At 30.3% G+C, this 23,264-nt stretch overlaps 1 protein-coding gene across 9 annotated transcripts; it reads left to right on the top strand.

Annotated features, from left to right (window-relative positions):
- Positions 1–135: 135 nt before the first annotated feature.
- LOC113517086 (ankyrin repeat domain-containing protein 12) lies at positions 136–22,290 on the top strand. 9 transcript variants are annotated; one of them, XM_052896448.1, is made up of 17 exons: positions 136–309; positions 420–576; positions 654–809; positions 4,810–5,067; positions 12,351–12,536; positions 13,040–13,235; positions 13,503–13,689; positions 13,795–14,023; positions 14,252–14,400; positions 14,760–14,918; positions 15,514–15,537; positions 15,726–15,789; positions 15,860–16,035; positions 16,596–16,780; positions 16,861–16,969; positions 17,218–17,379; positions 18,204–22,290. In XM_052896448.1, the coding sequence occupies exons 2-17, from the start codon at positions 441–443 to the stop codon at positions 18,375–18,377; spliced, it is 2,550 nt and encodes an 849-aa protein (XP_052752408.1). In that variant the 5' UTR covers positions 136–309; positions 420–440; the 3' UTR covers positions 18,378–22,290. The 9 variants fall into 9 exon arrangements, with proteins under 9 accessions (XP_052752408.1, XP_026757482.1, XP_052752409.1 ...); XM_052896449.1 differs by having other exon boundaries at positions 137–309; positions 13,037–13,235; positions 15,866–16,035; XM_052896447.1 differs by having other exon boundaries at positions 137–309; positions 13,037–13,235.
- The last annotated feature ends 974 nt before the right edge of the window (positions 22,291–23,264 follow it).

Here is a 23,264-nt window from a genome sequence, read left to right as displayed (position 1 = left end):
TGTTAATATGGGAGCTTCATTTAACTGTTTAATGGTTTAAAACTCCTTAAATAAACTAAGACACAAAAATAAATGCTGATTGTGTAATCCCAAGTTCAGATATTCGTTGGTAATCTATAGACTTGCAATAATCTATGGTGAAAACGCAGTCTATGATTAAAGCTATTCTCTTGATTTGTTACAATTTTGTGAGAATTTGTGAAAATGCTAAACTCTAGACTTATTTCCAAACAAGTGTGTGTTCAAAACAACAACACAATGAACTTGTTATTTTGTTAAATACAAACTTGTTTTGTCATATTAAGGAAGGTAACTGTCCACTCCCATCCCCGTATTAACTATTGGCGCGTTAATGGTTCCGAACATTTTTTCTAATGCTTTGTGGTGCGTGGCGTCAAATAGTGTTATTTTATTATTAGGGGAGTGGTTATGCCAGAAGGATGCCGTCGACGTCGCGGTCGAGGGGCTCCGGGCGCGGGCCGGACGGCGCGCCACGGACCCAAGTCATAGCGCCCATGTCGGAGCGGCAACAGCTGGCCCTAGTGATGCAAATGACTTCACAGGACGCTCTTCAAGGTAAGCGGCTCTCCCTTTATAATAAAATCCTTATTACAGTTGCAGTAATAGTGACTTCCCGCCATTTTCCTATTTAGCCGCTCCGACACCAGCAGAGGAGAGGAAGCGTACTAGGCATCACCGTAACGAGCGCGGAGAGACTCCCCTTCATGTGGCAGCTATCAAAGGGGATCATGATCAAGTAAAAAAGCTTCTCGACCAGGGTCAAGATCCAGACGTTCCTGATTTTGCTGGTGAGTAGCCAGACCTTCAATCTCATAATATTATTCTCTTTAAATGTCTGTTTATAGTTACTTTGTCATTATGCACAGTTATCTTAATTATTTAATAATAAACATAATAATATTTCCAATATTGATGACATATCTTAGTTCGAGGTTTTCTTTTCACACATCAGAAGAAGAATGTAGAAATTTGTAATGTTGCTTGTAATAAAATGTATTTTTTATGTATGTAGGAAGTAGTCTGTAGAAGTGATGTTAAATATGCTCTGTCAAGCATGTACTTTAGATATGCACTTATTCCTTTAAATACATGTTTTATCTGTAACAAATAATTTTAGTTATGTAGATATAATTATTACTAATGTTTAGTTGTTGATAATGATATAGGTACTTAATTTTAACATGTTTCATATTATTGCATCTTCAGAAAATGGGGTAGTTCTATTACTATATAGAATAGAATAAACTGCAAGACCTGACAATTTCCTATACAGATTATTAATATCGAAATAATAATAAGTGGTTAGCAATATTTAAACTTAGATATTGTTGAGAATGGAATCATGATGCATAAGTGTCACTTTAAAAGTTTTTGTATTCCTTGTGATTGTATTTCTTATTTATATTTTCAAAAGAATTAAAAAAAATAAAGCAGAAGGTGATTTTTTGTGACCTCATAGCTGTCAGGTATAAACCGATTTGGATTTTTTTTTCTTATCTGAAAATCATGCTTTCAGATTGGTCCTATAAACAATGTTAAGAGAAAAATTTAGAGATAAAATCAAAATAACAGGATTTTTCAATCATAATAATTCATTTTACTAATCAGTTTTTTGTCGAGCACAATCTTAAATTATCACATAAAAAAATTGTGGATGCTAACATGCCATACATACAGGTTTGTTTTGCTAAAACGAAGAAAATGTATTGATGCCACTGCTATTCTTGTTTGGTAATATAGAAATAACTGGTCAATTGTGAGTTCATTGTAATATGTTATGAAATTTTGTTTTCACAAATTGACTAATTTGTATTATTATGATTATAATAATTAGCAGCTAATTGCAGCTTTGTTTGTATGAATATTTTTTTTCTCATTTAGAGGCATTACTTATATATAGACAGATGCATACATATGTATTTAGAAATTTATGAATTCACACATTAACATTAACCACTTTATTTATTATTATTATACATTAACTGTCTAGTACTAAACATAGGCCTCCTTCCAAATTGGGGCATTATGCCAGTAGTCACCACACTTGGCATGCGGGTTGACAACCACAGTTTGGCTTTAGAGATGTTTTAAAAGGGGTACTACTATCCATCCCTCAACTATTTAATTCCATTAGTTGCCTCTTACAACCATGTGCCTTAACCACACAGAAAATTTATTAATAACAAATGTGCGAGATTTTTTTTTATACACTTTAGAATAGCAAACAATCTGACAGCCCACCTGATGGAAAGTAGTAACCGTCGCCTATAGACATAAGCGGTACCGTGGACATAACAGAATATACTGTTTCACCCATGATATTACTCATACGTTGCCTTTCCTGAGGACTCAGATGTTATTCTTGTGTACCCTGTAAAATTACGCCATATCCCACCCTTAAAACCGAAACACAGCCTTGCAAACACAACTGCTTCACGGTAGAAACATGAATGGGACAGAGGTACCCAAGCAATCGATTTTTTAACCAGTCTCCCTCTGGTAATAATATTAGAATATAAGTGGATTGTATGTATGACAAAGTTTCGTAATAGATCCGAAAATGTGAAAACGATAAGGTGTTATAAAAGTACTACTAAACTACCTAGATTCAAACTTAGTTCAAATGACTTACCCTTTGATTAGCGAAAATTCCTTTTATAACATACTCAGATCACTCAGTTCCCTAAAGTATGCTAAAGTTACCTGAGATTCCCTCGTAAATGTTATAAGTACTAAGAGTTTCTATCTTGAGTCTTCAGATAGACGTTTCAATCTTAAAATTTATTTTTAGCAACGCAAGAAATTACCTTTTGCGTAGTTTATTTAATAATACAAAAATATTAAATTCTAAAATTAAACTATCATGATTGTAAAATAAAATTTTTTACTTATTATATATTTTAAGAGCAAAACGACAAAACTATTCTATTTCTGTTTTAGTAGACACCCACAACCTTTTTTTATTCTTTCTACCTCCAATGAAAATTATTCATTGCCACATACGAGTATTAAATGTTACTATTAATTATCGAGAATGTTGCCATGCAATTATTACATCTAAAGTGAACAACAAATATTAAATAATTTACTGATTATGTAGTATCAAGAATAGATGTTTTTAGTCAGCTTTACATACTTGTGGCTCAAGGGTTTATTATACAAACTGAATATTTTGTTGCCAAATAGTTTACATCCTCATCCTATGTGCAAATTAGAATATTCCAGGTCAGAGGTGAAAATTCTCTCAGATTTCTATGAAATAAAAGCTGGAGTACCACAGGATTCCTCGTTGGACCCCATTTTATACACCATCTATATTGCTGATCTACTCACTTCTGAAGAAATAGTTACAGTGCTGCATTAATATGCTGATGATACAGCTGTGCTTTCATGTAACAAAAACTCTAATATTGCATCCTAAGAACTACTAAAACATTTAAGTAATATTAAAAAATGGCTTTAAAAATGGATAGAAATGTTTCGCCATAACAGATAAATATTTGGGAAATCATTTGGACAAAAGATTCACATGGAAAGACCATATAAAAATTAAAACGAAACATGTATTAAAAAGTTTAGAGATATGTACTTGTTATAGGCAGGCAGTCTTAATTAAACCTTGAAAATAAATCCTCGTTTATAAGTGCATCATTATGGGCATACGCTATAAAGCTCTAGGGATCAGCATGATATTCTAATATGGAATTTCTTCAACACTTCCAAAACAAAGCCTTGAAAACTTTAAGCAGTAAAGAATACAGAAGTACATGTGTACTTGGAGATCCCAACTATCAAGGAACAGATACAGAGAGCCTGTGGAACTTATATGCAGAGACTAAAATATCATAAAAAACAACTGGGAATAAAGTTGGATAGAAATAACTGCCAATTTAGATTAAAAAGATTTCGATTAGCTAGCATTTAAAAATTTAATTTGTTTGAGATGACATCTCTCTGGATATGCAACTCCTAACACTCACAATTTTTAATATAATGGATCTGATTATGGCTAAAAAGGGCTGATTGCAGATAGATAGATATATAATTTATTTGCATCACTTACAGCATACAAATAACATTAGCTACTGGTACATATTTAAAGAAATAAAACAAAACATACAAAAAAATGAAAAGAAAGTACATGAAAGATAGAAAGAAATAATAATAAAAAAAAAACCTTTACACTCTTTTTGTATTAAAGTTAGAGAGTGATTCTTAATAAATCATTTTAAATAAACTATTATATCTGTTAAGTAGTTTTAACTAATAATAAATGCCTTTGCAATATTATGCAACTCTCAATGTGCAAATTTAACTCGCATTTGACCAGTTTTATTAACTTTATTTGTAACTTTATGGCAAAATGAGACCCATATACTCTTTCTGTAATTTTACCTGTTTGTATTATGTTTAGTATCCACCAATGAACAAGTCGCGTTAAAAAAAAATATTAGTGTCTCACTGTCTATCCATTATGTAAAACAAGTCACATTTAATATATAGGTATGTGTATACAACTTTTTTTAGCAATTATACTTAAGATAAGTCAAATATAAACTACCTCAAGCTTTGAAAATGTTATAATAGTGGTAGTTAAACTAAAATTATTAAATTACATACCCATCTTAATATATGTGGTATTTAAAATTTCTTTGCTCGCTACATATTCTATGCTTTTTAACTAGTAATGTAGCTTGATGCTTAGTATGTCTGTATTATGGTCGATGTCATCTACAAGGTCGATCCTAAGAATTTATTATAGATGTGTAAATCTATAAAAAACCTTAGGATGGACCCCACTTCATGAGGCGTGCAGCTACGGTTGGCACCCTGTCGTTATAGTACTCGTTAATGGGGGAGCCAATGTCAATGCGAAGGGTTTGGACGACGATACTCCACTACACGATGCCACTACCTCTGGAAATCTAAACATGGTGAAATTCCTTATTGAACATGGAGCAGATCCATATATCAAGAATAAAAAAGGAAAAACGCCATTAGATTACGCAGCGCCGCACATCTATGAATATTTGGAAACAGTAAAAGGTATGTTGTATTTTAATGTAATTAGTATGTACGTCAGAGTTGTGCAACAACTCGATTTTTCATTATTTTTCTGACATTGCAATGTTGTTATTGTATAACAGAAAAAATATTAGGACTTACATCTGTTAAAAACGAATACTAACATTGAGTATGTTAAATAAGACTTTAAATAAGAGATATTCTTAGCAGTGTTAAGTGCAAATAAAAGTAAAAAATTAGAATAAATGTATTTAATATGTTTTTACTGAAAAACTGCAGAACCTATTTGAACAAGATATATATACATATACATGAAATACATATGATCACAGTTTGAACATGTATTATAAAAAGGCAATTCATCCATCCTAGAAATGATAAAATATATAAAAATTAAGTAACTATTAATAATAATTACAACAATTTATTATTGTAATGAATAATTAAAAAGGATAATATTTTTATCAGTGTAGGATTTGTTGGAGAAATATAATAATATTATTCCAAATATAATAATACTAACTGAAAGTAGTTTATCAAAAGTTTTTGGTCTGTAAGCTTTTCACACGTCAAACAATACGTCATATACGAAACATGCTAGAACACTAAAAAAATAAAAACATATAATATCTTTGCCTAGCAGTGGGACACCAAGGGCAATGATTGATTTATATCTACATATATCAATCAATCATTCTTACTAAATTATATTATTAAAGAGAGTAATATAAATTATCTTTGATACTTTTACTTTTGGGATAAGGGTAAGAAGATGATGATGATGTCTTTTACTTTGGGTTGCAAACACAGAATTCGAAAATGATTTTGTGTCAGATATAAGCAGAATTGTAAGATAAAGTATGTTAAATTCGAACAAGCTTGTGGTTGTCATTTTTGTATATTTAATGAACATAGGTCCTAAAATTTCTAAAACATACTCTCTTGACCGTAGACAAACATATAAGTACGTATCTATATACATTTGTGGAATAATTATCGCAATGCATTATCAGACCTCAAAAACATATTAGTACTAGATTACCTACTTTGTTAGGTGTTAACCTAATTATTAATTTATTTTATATCTATGAATAATAGTAATAATAAATACCACTAAACATAGCGCCATCTGAATAAAAAATAAACAGTGCTTTTACTATGGATTAATTGACTTTAAATTCATGTTACTGTATATAATGAAATTGTACTTTTAACTAGACGATGTTATATGGACAATATTTAAGAAAAATTTATAGTGAGATCTTAATAACAGCAATAAAAGCCATAACAAAATATTTTTCTTAATTTATATGGTTGTTCCAGTTTCACACTAACTACTGCACCAAATCGGAAGCGGTTTTCGTATATTTTGTTAGTTTTTCGACTTCTGAAATCGAAGCGTACGAAATAGCGGGCAATAAGCTAGTTCAGCATATAAATATATGCATATAAAACACCCATACCAGACAGAATACAAATCTTTGTACACATACGCGAGAATCGAATCCACAACCATAAAAAAATAAGTTGACATGTTAAACCGCTACAGCACCATCTTCATCTTTGTCTCATAAACAGCAAAATTACATGTTTAATCAAACCACTTGATGACGTACTCCTTAAGAGTTATATTAATACAAAAGAATATACTAATTATACAGTGTAAGGACCAGGTTGGTAAAAACTAAAACAGAGAATTTAGACTATTATTCTGTACGGAAAACCAGTTAAAATTTTTTTCGGAAAATTTTCAATATTTCTGTTTTTTTTTTTTTCATTTAAAATCATGCCAGCTATGATACTGTCTTAATATAAATAAATAATAATATTTTATGGTTAAATACTATGGAATACCAAAAAACAGCAATATACGTACTAAAATTCTACCGCGATGCGCAGAATCAGCTTTGTAAGGTCAACGCCACAAGCGTACCTATGAATAAACGCGCGTTGTAGGTTATTATGCGTCGTGTACAACGTAAAATTTCAAATACATCGCGCTGCATCAAAACTGAGAATCATTAATTATATATGTATGTGTGTGTGTGTGCTGTAGTGCAATTCCGGTAGGAAAATAAGCTGCCGTCTGATTCAGAATATTTGTCTGAATCAGCTGTTTTCATTTTGACCAACCTGAGACAGGTTCTACTCTTAGTTTATATATGTAGAGCATCGAGTCTCAAAAACAAGTCAACCTTTTTGTCAGCTTATTTACAAATTAGCTGACCCTTTTTTTATTAGTGTTCTATATACTTACGCATACTTGCGTCTTGTATCTTGACGTATTATTTAACATATGAGTATTTTCCTTTAAAAAAAGATGCAGAAATTATAAGACAAAATAAATATAGAAGTTATAAAGGAATCTCATAACCATTTATCGTGCAAAACTGTATGAAAAAGTTGACCCGCTTTTTCGAAGCATTTGTATGGAGACATTATCTATATAATCTAAGGTTCCACCTTGTATAAATTCACATGTTTCGAATATTCACTGTCCATTCTATTATGCTATATTTAACTTTACCACATTTTACTGTACGTTGATAAAAAGTAGATGTGACCAAACCAATAAAAAAACCGATTGTTACATATCATAAATTGTCAAGCCACAGTATTTTAGCTATATATTTTATTTATTCCTACTTAGATTATTTCTTGCTGTGTTAAATAATACTGTATTAAGCAACGGTTGTTAAAATTATCTTTCAAAGCAATAAAAGTTTGAGGTTGACATTCGATTTTAATAATTACTTATAAATAATGATAATTACTTTTCACATTAATAAGGCCAGTAAGACATATTTTTTTGTTACAGCTTTATTATTAAGTATTGAAAATTAATTTGGGAATGGTGACTAACCAAATTGAAATCGTTATAGGTCCTAAAGTCATACGAAAAATATAATAATAACTTAAAGTTGATTTTCAAATATCTATTCAATGATTACCCACTATAGTATCTGTGGTTTCTTTTACCTTTCTTTTCCACAATATGACATTCGGTTGTCGTTATATTGAATTTTGGTTATCGTACTACCTGTAGTAACACTCGCAGGATTAAGAGAAATCGATTGACTTAAGAATCATCAAAATCTGTCAATACGTTTGTTTAATCGGCGATAATGAAATAGTAACCTCACCTATACTATCGGTATACACTGGCGGGGCGACCCATATGTTTGATCTCTAAAGTGCCATAAAAGAACGTCCACAAATTAATGGGCAAATAAACTCAATTTCCTCCTTTCTGTCGCGGGTTCGGGTAAATTTTTACGCAGCATCATGTCACAGATTACGTTGCTTTTTGTTGCAATTTATATAATTAAATCAATATTTACCTAACTAATATTTCTATGTCGATTCAATACTGAATTTCATTGTAGCTGTTACGCGCTTTTAAATTAAGACGTAAGTCATTTGAGTTAGAATTTTATACATAGAATACTTTTATATAGATACTGACGCAGTGAGGCAGTCGCGGAAAACGGCTAATAAAAAACTATATCCTGAAATAACTTGGGTGTGTGTACTAAATTTCATTGAAATCCGTTCAGCCATTTAATTGTGATTAAATAAAAAAAAACATCCATTCATACAACATTCAAACTTGCTAACAAATTTTTACATTAACAGTAGCGTAATATGAATAAATAAAATATTAGCCTGTCATCTTTGTTTTGTAAAACGGAACGTACTGTTACTCTACTATGAACTTCGTACGAATGTGAGCGTCTTTTCATAGCGTTGCCACAGCACCGCTCGGTATTATCGCTATGCGCCATTCCGTTTCTCCATGCTAAATGAATAAAACTAAATTAAGCTTTTAAATTTTGTTTCATTTAGTATTAAATTAAAAACATCACAATTATTTTACTTATTTTAAATTTTAACACTATTTACTGTGTTTCGTTTAATTTTATTACACATTAACTTATATATTTTTAGCAATCGCTTGTCGCAACTTAATTTTTGTTCATAACGGAACGCCATAGGGTGTGTTGAATAGGTATAGGTCTGTCGAATGAATTATTATGGCTGCTCCACCCATTACACCAACTTCGTGATGGTCTCACAGACCGAATAGCGTAATTTTATTGTGAAAAATATCGTTTGCGCTAGATAAAAAAAAGTAACATAGAGTGTCCCACGACGTGAAATGCAAAGGAGGACGCTCTCGCACAATAAAGGCGAGTTTAATATTATATTTATTTTTATTTTTAGTGATCTTTGAAATTTCGCAGAATGCCGCACACATTTCACGATCTTATATACGATTCTTGTCTAAAGCTAATAATGACCTAACTGACGTGACAATGTGATTATTTAGACCGTGAATCAACGATGTATCTCTTAATTAGTACCATTTATTTATTAACTGTAAAGGAATTTTAATATTATTAGGGTTATGAGTAGAATAATAATTGCATTTGTATTGCGAAAAAGTGATTACAATATCGCACTGCTATAACTATAGATAGGTATGTCTGAACTACAGCTGATTATAACGATGCTAAAAGAAAGACTTCCGACCTTTATTATTTTTATTTAAAGTGTAAATTGACCAAGTAACTACATTTTTTTTTATAGAATTAATTAAGTACAACTTTGACAGTTATAATCAGAATAATTAATTCTTCCTAACCTATATTATTACCATAAATTTAATGTGTTTTAATTATATACCAACTTGATGAAAGTATTATTATTATCAAAATGTGCTGTGTATTTTTTTTCAGCAGATAATATGCATTTGCTGCAATATATTTTAATAGTTTCTGATAAAAAAAAAAAAAAACTTGTCTTTCATTTGTACAGTTACACAACATATAATATATGTTATGCTCCAATGTATTTTGTAAGAGAATTCAAAAGGATGGAACCATTGCTCCTTTCTCTTAAACTACTGATGAATGTACTTGGACTGCAGGTGGGAAGAAATGATGTCATTTATATGACAAATGAATTTTAAATTTTAAATGTACACTAATAAATAGTGGAAATTTATCCTGTATCATCTTTAATGCAGATTTAATTCTATGGAAAGTAAAAAAGAAATATCATTCCATAAACATCTTGGGTGTTATTGGATAACAATATACCACTAATGTACTATTTTCATTTGGTAATTCTAAGACTGATTAGTAAAATTATTACAAATGATAATTTATTTGATTTATTATTAGTATATGTATACATATTCATCTTATATTGTAAATAGAGTAAATATTATGTGTACATAGATTATTTTTTACTATGTAACTAAAACAATCTGCTTTTATTTGTAAAGAAAGATTTCATAACTTTCCCAGAAGTATAGAAAATATAAAAATATAAATTAGTATTAATATATACAAATACATATTTTTTATGCTACTGGAAATTACAAACTAACGTTTTACCTATGGAAATGATAACACCTATACATGTGGCCTATACTATCAGCAACATACAATGCACTGTGCTATCCTTAGCACACATATATGCAATGCCATTCCTGAGTACTAAGGTGATATGCCTGCTGTATCAGAGAATGCATTATTGTGTAATTTATTTAATATAGTACTTACAAGGTAAAAATATAATGCCACTACACTATTTTCTAAATTATACAAGATATAAAACTATATATTTTTATGAATTTATTTTTCCAAATTCTACATACTAAAATTGATAATATTTCTAGAATAATGTTTGTATGAGTGAGTTGATGTTTTTTTATTTCATATAATGTATCACTTGTTCTTTTAAAAATCAAATGTATTCAGAGTACTCCTATCTTATCAGTCTTTGTTGGGTGCACTGTTTATCAAATCGCTGCTTATATTACTTCTCACCGTTCATGATATTATAATTATTATTCTACATCAGTGTATCTATCTTCTAACATTAGGCAATAAATTGTTCTGTGAATTGGTTTAAAAATATTATAATTATCAATATTTTGTACTCATTTAATTTTACATGTTCATCTTTTTATGCTATTGGTAGATGAACTATAAGCAATTGCTCTGGTATGAATTAAAGTGTTACATTGGCCCTTCCGTTTTAAAATAAACTTATTAATTAAATACTTTTAAATTAGAGATTATACTTTATTCCTGGGCAAGTATATTGTAGTGATGAATAATCCTTTGATTATAATACAAACCTTTATTTGTATATTCATTCACTTTTTTACAACAATACTTTTATAATATTATTTTTTTAAAGTTGGGTGCTTTGAAATTTCCATGTTTCTAAGTTGAGTAAATCTTGATATAATAATATTAAAAATTGCTTTAAATATGTACAATATTGTAATCTTTACAGTTTCCTTGTATTTGATCTCTTTACTGCACATCATAAATGAATCCCATAGGTCCACACTGGCTTTAAAATTGCCTTATAATTATTCTATATTCCAATTATAAAAATAATTTTCCACCAAAAAGCCAATCTGATCTGGATTTGATTGGATTATTTTATTCTTTTTAACTATGTAATGTTTCTTCCCTCTATTTCGCAGCATAATATTAGATAGTACTTTTATATTAATTAGATATAATTATGTTTTGTGGTATAAATGTATATACATATAGATATTACATAAATTGAGTAATAGCCTGACAGTTATATTTGCAGACTCAACTATAGGATTCCGAATTTAAAACAACTCAAAAAATACTATTGTGGAATTCACTTTTGAAGCAGCAATACATACCTTGTTGGGTTTCAGTCAGTGAGCGGTAAAAAAATCTAATATAATCTCTGATACAGTAGTTTCAATGTGGCATTGCATGAAAACTGTTGTTATTGTGCATTTTGTTAAAAATGTTTTTACTACTAGACTGGCAACATTTGGATAACCTGTCACAATTCAAAGAATAGATTTTATTTATTTTAGTAAACTGAAAAATTAATCATGCAATGAAATTCACGTGGTGAACATTTTGAAAATCGATGTTATAAAGTATGTGGAAACAAAAAAATAAATATGAAATAATTGTTAAATTGTATATGCAACTTGTTCTGTGATTAAATGTTTTAGGAAAATAGAAAACTACTTTATTGGCAGCCATTCAGGAATATTGAATTTGATAATAATCCAAATGATGCCACAGTTCAATTTGAATGCTCTCTTAATGTCGTGTTTTCCGTGTAATCTGTGATGTTTGTTTTACTGTTTCTGTGGGCCATCTTGCTTGTTTGTCGTTATCAATAGTATAAAGAAATCAGTCAAGTTGTACCTTTGCTCCCTGACTTTATGTAAAAGAATTGCTAATATTTTTCTGTTAATTAAACATTATTGTATCTAATCACAGATAATAACGTTAGAGCGTCACACGTCGGTCGCACAAGGGATGACAGCTCCAAGAAAGGTTGCAATGCTAGTGCTAACAGCGATTGTAGTAAACGAAGTAATATGGATGGCCTAGCGCAGGCTGAACACTTTGACGCCAAGGAAGCCATTTCACAAGAAAAAGGGGGTACCTCAGATATTAGAGATGGTAAGATATTTATAAAATTTTAATACTCAATATTTCATTAAAAAAATACTGTACACTTTAACCATTTGTTATAATATTTATAATTAATTCAAGAATTTAATGAGATTTATTATAACAATTAGAGGTGGAGTACAACTGTTTTTCTAATAAGGTGTTCAAAGTTCCATGCAGTGAAATGCCTACTATCATGATTAATGCTTTCTGCACTTGTTTATTTAGTAAGATTATACAGACACTAGCTTAAACCAAACAGGACCTGTATAATTCATAAGCTTATGTGAAATAGTCCATAAAATTTATTAAGTATGCTAGTCTCGTCATCAAAGTGAAAGGAAATCATATTACATATAATCATAATATATACATATTGTCATGGTGCTACAAAGATTTAGTGCTCTAATTATCTATACTGAACTACTTCTACTACTTATTAACTCTGTAAAATAAATTGGAATTATTAATATTTTAAAATAAGTTAACTATAACATTGGAAATTTCAGAAGGCGTTCAACATAACAGTGGCGTGGTACCATCCCCACAAGAGGAAACTAGCAGTAGTTCAAAAAGGCCATATTCGGAAGAAATTCAAGAAAGTGAAACGGCCGATGATGATGTATCGAAGAGAAAGAAGCGCAAAGAGAATGAGGAAAAAGAGCCAATGGCTAAACCACCACCTGTAGCACGAAATGGGCCTGGACGGTAAATATAAAAAGTGTTTCTATAGCAATTTGAATAGCATTATGCAAAATCTTATTAATATTATAAATGATAGTGTTTATAAGGATAGATGGATGTATGTTAGTCTCTCTTTCACGCAAAAACCACTGAACAGATTTTAATTAAATTTAGTACATGAGTAACTATATCTTACATCCTAATTTAACACATAGGATACTTTATATATTGATGCATGCAGCCAAAGCCGCGGGATACACCTAGTGTGATATAAATTTATATCCTTTCTAGAATTCTCACGGGCAGTAAACCTCCGGGTCCAGCAAGTAAAACCGGCGCAACGCCGCTAGGCAAAAACAGTGGAGCACAAAGTTCTAATAAAGGTGCAGGTGGCAGTTCCTCGGGGAAAGCCGGTCTGCAAGCGCAGGGAAAGGGAGGCGGTGCGGGGAGTAAGGTCAACGCGCAGGGTTCTCACCAGGTAACAAAAATTAATTTAATCCGTTATATAAGGGCAAAAAATTTACATAAATGTAATCCTAAACACAGGATAATGAAACAATAATATTGTTTTCCCCATACAAAGGGCAAATCATCTAGCAGTTCAAAAGGTGCATCTAGTTCACAAGCAAATAAACAGGACAGAAAAAGTCCTGTTGCTAGTCCAAAGCCAAATCATGGAAAAGACAATGGGGATGGCGATATGGATGAACCGAAGGTGCAGGAATCAACCGCCCCGAAGGTTCCACCACTCAAGATTGTAATTCCCGGTGGTGCAAGTGGTTCGGGAAGTCGAAATGAACAAGAAGGGGAAGGTATAATAATACTAATTTACTTTTTGGCAAAACTACTTTTTTCCTCCTTATTAAAATAAATATTACGAATGTATTATGTGTGTTAATTCATTAGTTTTCAAAAGGAATAATTTTGTAATTTGTACACAGATTTTTATTTCTGATAGTTTTAATTTTATCATCAGGCAAACTAATCCACTAGTCCATATGTAAACATGTCAGTGTATTTAGCATAACATATTTGTGCAGGTGGTACAGGACAAAGAGGAAGTGGCAAAGGGCGTGGCAGTGTATCTACATTACCGTATGTCATTCCTTGTACCAGTAATGATACAGGACAAACATCTGACAGCTCTGATGGCAACTGTGATGACAAAAGAGTAACTGAAACTGGGAAGGTATATTTATTAAAAATATCTTTTATAATCACCACTAAATTGAAAACAATTAAAAACCCTTTACTAATGAGAATGGTTTTTGTAATAAATACCACCACATACAGAAATCTAATCCAATTTAGCAATCTAACCTTCAGGACGGTATCCTATACATGAAGCTTATATTTTGTTAGTAAAGTGGTTAACCTATACTAATTTACTAAAATTAACACTCCATAATTTATTTCCGATAGCCTGTAGTAGAGATTTCATGCCCTAATGTCTGTAATTACTGGATTATCGCGTAAGGTTTCATCATTTACCGACATAGCTTTCATGATACATTATCAGATTACTGAAGAAATATTTTTCCTTCTAAGGCTGGGCAAAGAGTCCTGCGTTCGCACAGGACTAATGATGGGGAGAAAGAGAAGGACAAGGAGAGGACATCCCCTCAGACAGGGACAGATAATCGTTCCGGATCAGGGCAGAATCAGTCTTCTTTGCATTCCAACAAGAGCCCGCCACCTTCGGGCTCTGTAAGTTGTTTTTTAGATTTACCAGTATTAGGGTTAGATGCCGTAATCAAGGGCCGGTCTACACGACACAGACTTGTTTATTACATAGACAAGTCTGTTTGTTATACAAGTATTGGAAATAATATATAATTATAATAATTAGTTGTTAAAAAAAATTAAAAAATTTACAATTATAAATGGCAGACTTGTCATGTACACCTGTAGAAATATCCCGTTGCATGCTTAATATTAGTAACAAAAAATTAACAATTGGATAGTTGTTTTAGAGTTTTCTGATATTAACAATGTGTGTTGTTATACTTAATTAGAACCAATATTTCTAATGAATTCAACTTATAGCAAGATAAAGTGATTTTCAAATAAATTTAAAATAAATTTTGAATCTGAGAATTGTAAGAAAAGCTACATTAATTGTTGTTCACTAAATAGTGAAAAAAAAAAACGATAACAATCACACTTCTCTCATTTTCTTATTTCATTTACCTATAAGAAATACATACGCAGATGTTTACTTGTATGAAAGTTTGTGTCATGGGGACCAGCCTTCCTATCTTAATGATATTAAAGTTGATGTAATTATAACTTACTGCTGCAGAAGTGTGATGGTGGCAAAAAAAATGTAAGTTTTTTTTTTTCAGATTTAATCAAGTGTTGTAAAATATTATCCATTTATTAGATGTATCTGATTCAAAACGCATGATTCGCTCGAAAACCTCATTTTTACTGTCTATTGTTTAGGGCTACTTTCAGGCTGTCAATTTTATTTGGAATATATACTTTTTTTTTATTAATATTCTCTTGTTAAAGGCCCAGGATGGCGACCATGGTACAACAACGTCATCAAGTGGCAACAGTAGCAGATCTGAGTCTGGTAAGACAGATGTTGAATAATTTCTTATAATTATGTAGTATATTGTCCTTATTTTTCAACTTCTATGAAGTTGCAGCAAGTGGAGCCACAGTGGAATTGCACCCTCGCAAAAGAAAAATTAAAGCCTCTAGAGATAGTCATTCCCGTGATTCTTCCAAGAATGATATGGCGTTGGAAACCAGCTCAGCTGCTCACAATGTTACTCATTCCAACCCATACCAAATGTACATCCACATACGTAAACAGGTAAATTCTTTAAAAAAATTGTTTTGCTTTTTATCTTGCTCTAATTAAAGAAATCCTTTAAATGTGATTTCGAAAAAAGTATTATTTTTTTCATTTTAGTCTGAGTGTTAAGAAACTGCACTGTTTAATGTAGATTCTAAAAAAATTACACATTTTTTTGCAGTTAATAAGTTTATTATTATATTAGTCATTAACTGTCCACTTTTGAACATAGGCCTCCCCAATAAGGGATGTTATGCCAGTATTTGCTACGCTTGACAGGCGGGTTAGTAACAACAGTTAGGCTTTGGTGATGATTTAAAAGAGACGCTGCTGTCCATTTCTCGACCATTAAGTTCCCTTAGTCACCTCTTAAGAGATTCACGAGGAAAGAAAGGGTAGTTCATTCTATGCTGGGACCACATGGCAAATAATAGGGTTTACAAGTCACTAATTTTATTCTGAAGTAATGGGAAATATAGCTAGCTTAAGGAATATAAACAGTACAGCAAGGTAATTGAAGGCCAATTAAAATTTTTTATATTAACATTTTATTATATACTTTTTTTTATGTCTTACAGATTGATCGTCGGCAGAAAGGCTTATTTCCGGTGAAGCCTAAACCGCCAAAAGATTTCAACAAATATCTGATGAATCGGTGCACATACACCCTTCAAAGCAACGTCAATCCTGAACCTCAGGTGGAAATACCTATTAATTTACCACCACAGATGGTTAATGAGTTTATGTGTCAGGAAAAAGAAAGGTAAGAAAGGAAAATATATATAATTATATATCATAAATTCACTGTTAATGTTGTGATATCACGTAACTTCGTGTTTTTAGAACCCGCCTGCGTATTCAACATCTAGTCGAAAAAGAAAAACTTGTACTGGCAGTCGAACAAGAAATACTACGCGTTCACGGACGCGCCGAACGCGCTGTGGCTAATCAGGTACTAGTACATTAATATATTTTACATTCCTTTAAACTACAATATGATCAGATAAGAAAACAAACATCTATAATCTCGACCTGCTCTTATCTTGACCTTTTTTCTGTATTAATGAACTATTGTAATTATAAAATTATTTGAGTCATTCTTAGAATTAAGTTACTGACAGCAAAAACATCAAACCTACTTGTTTTTAGTATTATTTTAGCAATAAACATGGCATTAATTTTATCTTTATTATATAACAGGCTCTCCCGTTCTCTGTGTGCACAATGCTACGCGACAAAGAAGTATATAATGTATTAGCCCCAGAGCAAGAGGAGAAACGCAACGCGCAGCGGTCCCGATGTAACGGTAGACAAATCAACTCCTGGTTGCAGGAGGTTGATGACAAATGGGAAAAAATAAAGGTAATTATATATATATAACTGAGGCTGCTGCAGCTGTACATAAGCTAGGATTAAATGGTATTGGCATTAGGTTCTTATCTGACAGCGCAGCAGTACTAAAAGCATTACGAAACAACAAATTAATAATTGAATGCCACCATTCACTGAATAAGATATCTTCCAATAACCGAGTTATCGTCCAATGAATAAGAGGGCACAGTGGATCTTATGGTAACGATGCCGCAGACGAACTAGCTAGAAGAGGTTCATATTTTATGCATGTAAAAAATTATTAATTTATTCTTGCGCCACAAACCCACTTCTATCTGTTCTTTAATCAAAGTTTGTCTGTAAGAGATTGCCTTAACCATAATGCCGCCTTTTGTACCTTTATGTCTATATTTTGATCTGCACTTCATGTTACTGTATTTCACTTGAATTTTCTAATTGTCTTTATATATTTTTATGCAGTAAAGTATTAAATAAATAATTAGTTCATTTTGTATACTAATCAAATCATTGACAAGAGTAAGAATTTAAAAGTATAATTATATTTAATAAAAAAAAATCTACATACTTACCTAGCCCTGAACAATAACCTGTATTAATATAATAAAACAGAAGAGTTTGTTTGTTTGCACACACTGATCTTTGGAAGTTATTTGGAAATCCTAAAAGTATTAATTTACAACTAATTCTTACTTATTAATTAAAAGTATCATTTAAGTTTACAAAGAATTATTAAATATCTATTTATAATGCAATGAATTATTATAGTAAAATAGTATAATTATTTGCCAAATTAGAATAAATTATAATATACATTTATTTATTCAAATTTACAGGAAGGAATGCTTCGACGTCAGCACACAGAGGCAGAAACCTTGCACGCAGTACAATCAATGGGTTGGGAGTGGAAACTGAAGGAATTAGGCATTTGTGACTACAAGGCGACGCCCAAGATTGACCCGTCTCATGTACCACAAATACATGTGTCGAATTTTGACTTGCCCGCTTGAATTTTCAGTTCAGATTGCCTGTGTTCATGTGAGGTCAGTCCTAGATATTGATATATTTAGGCTGACATAACTATTTTTATGTTAATTAGAAACTCAAGTTCTAATTCTATTTAAAACACCAATTGGTAATGCGACTCAAGCGGAGCTACAAAATTGGATTTTGAAAACAAATTCTCGATATGTGTCGAACCTGGTAAGATTCTCCCGCGTCCCACTGCTCGGTAACTAATGACCCTACACTTGTCGTACATACGATTTCACATTAATTTTACGATTGTCAAATGAGTCATTTGTTCTCGAGGGTGGTCATTACACTAATAATTTTAATTGTTCGTCAATGACGGTGTTATTATGGTTATAAAAATAATTATTATTTAACATACTTTAAGTATTAATTTTCATATTATTTAAATTATGTTGCCAAAGGATGATGCCCATCTTGAAAACAAATATTTGACAGAAGAAGTACAAAAACTGACATGTTTTATTATTTAAATACCATGACATTGCTATAATTATTAATAACTAGTGACTCGCCCTGCTTCGCACGGGTTAAAATAATATTTTAAATTAGTATTTAGACCATGCAGATACAACAATATTTATAGTTTTCATAATAAAGTATAGCAGCGTCGCAATTATCTGTCAATTTTTAAAAACAATTGAACATTTTTAAATGTTTCGAAAAACGTGTAATAAATATATAATATTGAAATAATCAGTCAGAAACATTAGAAAAGACGTTGGCAAATTATGCAAACAAAAATTGTGTAGACGTATAAGAGAGTAAGAAATAAAAAAGAAACACTTTTTAACACTGAAAAATGTACACCCGATTACCAAACGGCGAGAAATTTCTGCCTGCAACTTATGTTGATCACTTTTTTCTGAACCTCAACTGACCATAGATAAATATTGGTAAAAAGGACGGGATCAATTAAAAAACTTCACATGATCAAGGTACCGCAGCTTCCCCTGCTATAAATATATATATTATTTATCATTAATTTTCACATCGCATGCCAAATAATGGCATTTACAGTCATTTTTTTAACATTTTAATATCCTGATGAGATAAAAAAATTCACTACAAAAACATCATAATATTTCTATCACTAAAAGCAAAAAGCAGCGAACTTTAAAAAAGAGCAAGCACAAAAGATCATGTAAAGGTCGTAGTGTCACAGATTTTTCAGCCTGAAAACCACGTCTTTTAATAATAATAAATATTTTTCATTGTTGTAATTTTCGTAGCAATCTCTAATTTTTTTTTAATAATAATTTTAAAATTGTTTAAGTAGTTTTTGAGTTTATCCATTTCAAATATACAAAGAAATCTTTTCTTCCTTTATTATTGTTATAGCTGTATCGCTTCTTTGTTCGCGTTAATTAATATATAAAGTATCCTACATATATCTTAAATTAGGATAAGGCCATCTACCTGTGTACCAAATTTATATTTTGTTATGTGGATATAAATTAGTATGTATGTTAAGTACATAATTATATTTTACCGATTTGATCGGTTTCATATAAACTATTTTCCCATATTAATTTTTATCCCCTAATTAATATCTGGAATTCGATCATATCTTCGTTTTAGGAAAGAAGTTAATCGAATAAATTTTGCCCTAATTACATGATTATTATTACATTCTTAGTTTTAGTCTTTAATTAAAGTAGAAAAAAATTTCAGTAACTTTCATCTCTTATTTAACACAATTATGGGATGAATTTTGTGAAAAACAAGTTTTATAAGTTGTATAAAAGAATATGCATATGATTAATTTTAAGTAGGTTAAAAATATATACTTTTCATACAAACCACTATTCGCTCCTATTTTTACAACCTTAGAGGCCAAATTTCAAGCAATCCTTTCTTATTTTTTATCTAGATCATAAAAGTAATCTACTGTGTATTTCTATTTCTAGCTATTACTATAGTTTTGGCTGTTCGATGATGAGTCCATCAAGATATTTCTCTATCTTTATCCCGTTTTAAAACACTTAAAAATTAAATTAAAAAAAAATATATATTAATTTCATTTTTATTTAAGCGTATTTAAATTTTAAGTAACTATTGGTTAAAAAAAATCCATATAAACTTCCACCCTTATATTTATACCCATAGAGAACGAATTTCGAAAAATTCTTATTGTGTTTGTCACAAAAAGAACCTACTGTCAAAGTTTGGTATTTGTAACTTAGTAGTTTCGGCTGTGTGTTGATAAGTATTCAGACAGAATTTTTCTCTTTGTAATATAGTTATAATTTAGAAAATATGTGAAAGAAAATAAATATATTATTTATATACTCTAAAAGTGAACGAAAATTATTTTATTAAAATATATTTTAAATTAAGGAAAAACAAAATAATGCATTACTAACAAATACAGTGTTTAGCATTTCAAGAGTTTATTCATACTCTTTTATGTATAATGTATTCCATTATTATGAACTTGTAGTAATCGGGATACACATTTGTAGTAGATATATGTATAGTAAATCCTAATATTTTTACTACTCCGCGCTATTATTTAAGATGGGTATCCGCCTTTTAATATTATAATTCAAAATTATTCAAATATTTGCTGTAATTATTGGTTTAATGTAAGAAAATTCTCAATAAACGCTATAATTTGTAATATTCTAATTGATTATCCTTATATTTATCATGGTTATTGGTTTAATTAATGTTACAAAATCTTCATTAAATGCTGTAATAATTTTTAATATTTATACTTATTTCAAACTGTTTATCCATATATTTTTTTAATCAATTAATGGATTAATTAGTATAACAAAATCTCAGTATATGCTATAATAATTATTAAAATGTTCTGCTATATAGTGTTTGTTAGAATATAATAAAGAAAAACAGGGATTTAATATTAGGCACACAAATAGGATGTCATACGATAATGTTTCATTCATTAAAACAATTGGGCATACAGTCACTAAAGCAGATTTGTGATTGCTAAATATGCTTAATATTATATATATATATATAATATATATATATATATATATATATATATATATATATATATATATATATATATATATATATATAAAAAAATTAATAACCGACATTTTAATTTCACAACTTGTGATTTTATAATTGTAAAGCTTGTTTACTATTAATTTTATTATCTGTCTGAAATGGTGACCCGTCTGAACTATTATATGCCCAATTGTATGTGGTCTATCTAATACAGTCAAATATTAATAAATATTGACTTACGTATTGCTGTTACATTTATAATTCACACCTGCTTTTGCTTTGTCATAATTGTATCGATGATTTGGATACATATTTTAAATAATTCTACTACTTTTAAATATTATTTTAATTGAAAATATAATATCGTACATTGCAGAAAAATTTACTCCTGTCAAAGAAAAAATTTACTTGGATCTGTCAACCATATAGGTACCTTATCTATTGCATAATTTTAATGTTTGATATGAGAGAATTATAATAATGCATAAAAACGTTTAACTACTAATACCTCCCCAAAGATTTATAAAATAATTGTAAATTGTATTCTAACTTCCTCTTCTCTTTTACACAGAGAAATAACTTCTAATGGTTAATAATATATTGAAAATTTATCTTAAGATCGATTATGTATTTTTAACTTCATCTTTTTATCTTCATCATTTAGAATAAATTCAAAAATAACATGTTTTCTATTTCCTGTCAAGTCTTGCCCATGTTAGGAGGTATTCGCAGTCAACCGTCTATAACGAGAAATGTAAATAAATGGATTTATACGTTCCGAAATCTTCGATTCAATTATAAATAGAACAATATAGTATATTTCTACTTGGAAATATAATTATTAATGTTTAATTTTTTGTATTAAATCGTAACGACTTCAATCAATATAGATCTCAATGTCATGAAAAATGTGTTGTTTTATTTTCATATTATTATATACATAATCTGACAATCGGGTACCGAAAACGAAAACGAGATTGTTAGTAATAGTCTAATTATTATTATTACATTACTACTACTACATTATTACCTATTACATCCTGTTAAGTCGACCTCCACAAGGGAGCCATTGTAGATAATTCCTGATATTTTTTTTTATTATTATTTTAGCCGTGAACTGTCCACTGTATGAGCCTTCCCCATAAGGGAAGTTTTGCCAATAGTTACCACGCTTGGCAGGCAGGTTGACCACTACAGTTAGGCTTTTAAAGATGTTTTAAAAGGGACGCTGCCGCTACTGCCCATACCTCGCCCTCCCTTAGTCGCCTCTTTCGATACCCACGGGAAAGGAAGGGGTGGCCCATTCTGTACCGAGGCACACACGGCGAAAACTTCTAACTAACCAGTTTTAATTACACTAATGGGAAAAATTAAGGGATCAGAAGAAAATGACAAATTTTTTGAGGTTTTTCAAGTGTGGTGAAGTTAGAAAATTTTTTTTCAAGTTCGTAGACCAAAAAAATTTTCGTTTCGCTATTCATTAGGATTGAGCAGAACACGTTGCTTAAAAAATTTTTTCATCATAAGATTTCAAAACTAGAAACTTTAAGCTTTAAAATCCTTTTTTTTAAATTCCAATACGACCATTTTTAAAGGAAATTCAGCTACTTGAAAAACCTCAAAAATTTGGCATTTTTTCTGATCCCTTAATTTTTTCCACTAGTGTATCTAACGTCCTTCACTGATACCCTACCATCATTAACCAATATACCAGGGACCATAAAATTTAATAAGGTGTTATATATCATTTCATTTTCATTCTAAAATTCTCCTGAATTAGGACTTATTATATACATATGTCTACGATTTCATCTGCGCTAGATTTAGCGAGTCTACAAATATGTACCAAGAATTATTCCTGGCCGCTGTCATAACGGTACACT

The sequence above is a fragment of the Galleria mellonella genome, unplaced genomic scaffold (assembly GCF_026898425.1).
Source record: "Galleria mellonella isolate WM207_F2 unplaced genomic scaffold, CSIRO_AGI_GalMel_v1 utg33, whole genome shotgun sequence".
NCBI classification, from domain to species: domain Eukaryota; kingdom Metazoa; phylum Arthropoda; class Insecta; order Lepidoptera; family Pyralidae; genus Galleria; species Galleria mellonella.
The sequence above is the reverse complement of the archived record's forward strand: the minus strand, read 5'-3'. Positions and strand labels throughout refer to the sequence as shown.

What these genes read in the sequence shown, in the direction of transcription:
- LOC113517086 (XM_052896447.1), top strand. Translation starts at nt 441, where the DNA reads ATGCCGTCGACGTCGCGGTCGAGGGGCTCCGGGCGCGGGCCGGACGGC. An exon ending in GAGTAACTGAAACTGGGAAG is followed by an intron (nt 14,401 to 14,759) that starts GTATATTTATTA and finishes TTTCCTTCTAAG; the next exon opens with GCTGGGCAAAGAGTCCTGCG. An exon ending in ATGTGTCAGGAAAAAGAAAG is followed by an intron (nt 16,781 to 16,860) that starts GTAAGAAAGGAA and finishes TCGTGTTTTTAG; the next exon opens with AACCCGCCTGCGTATTCAAC.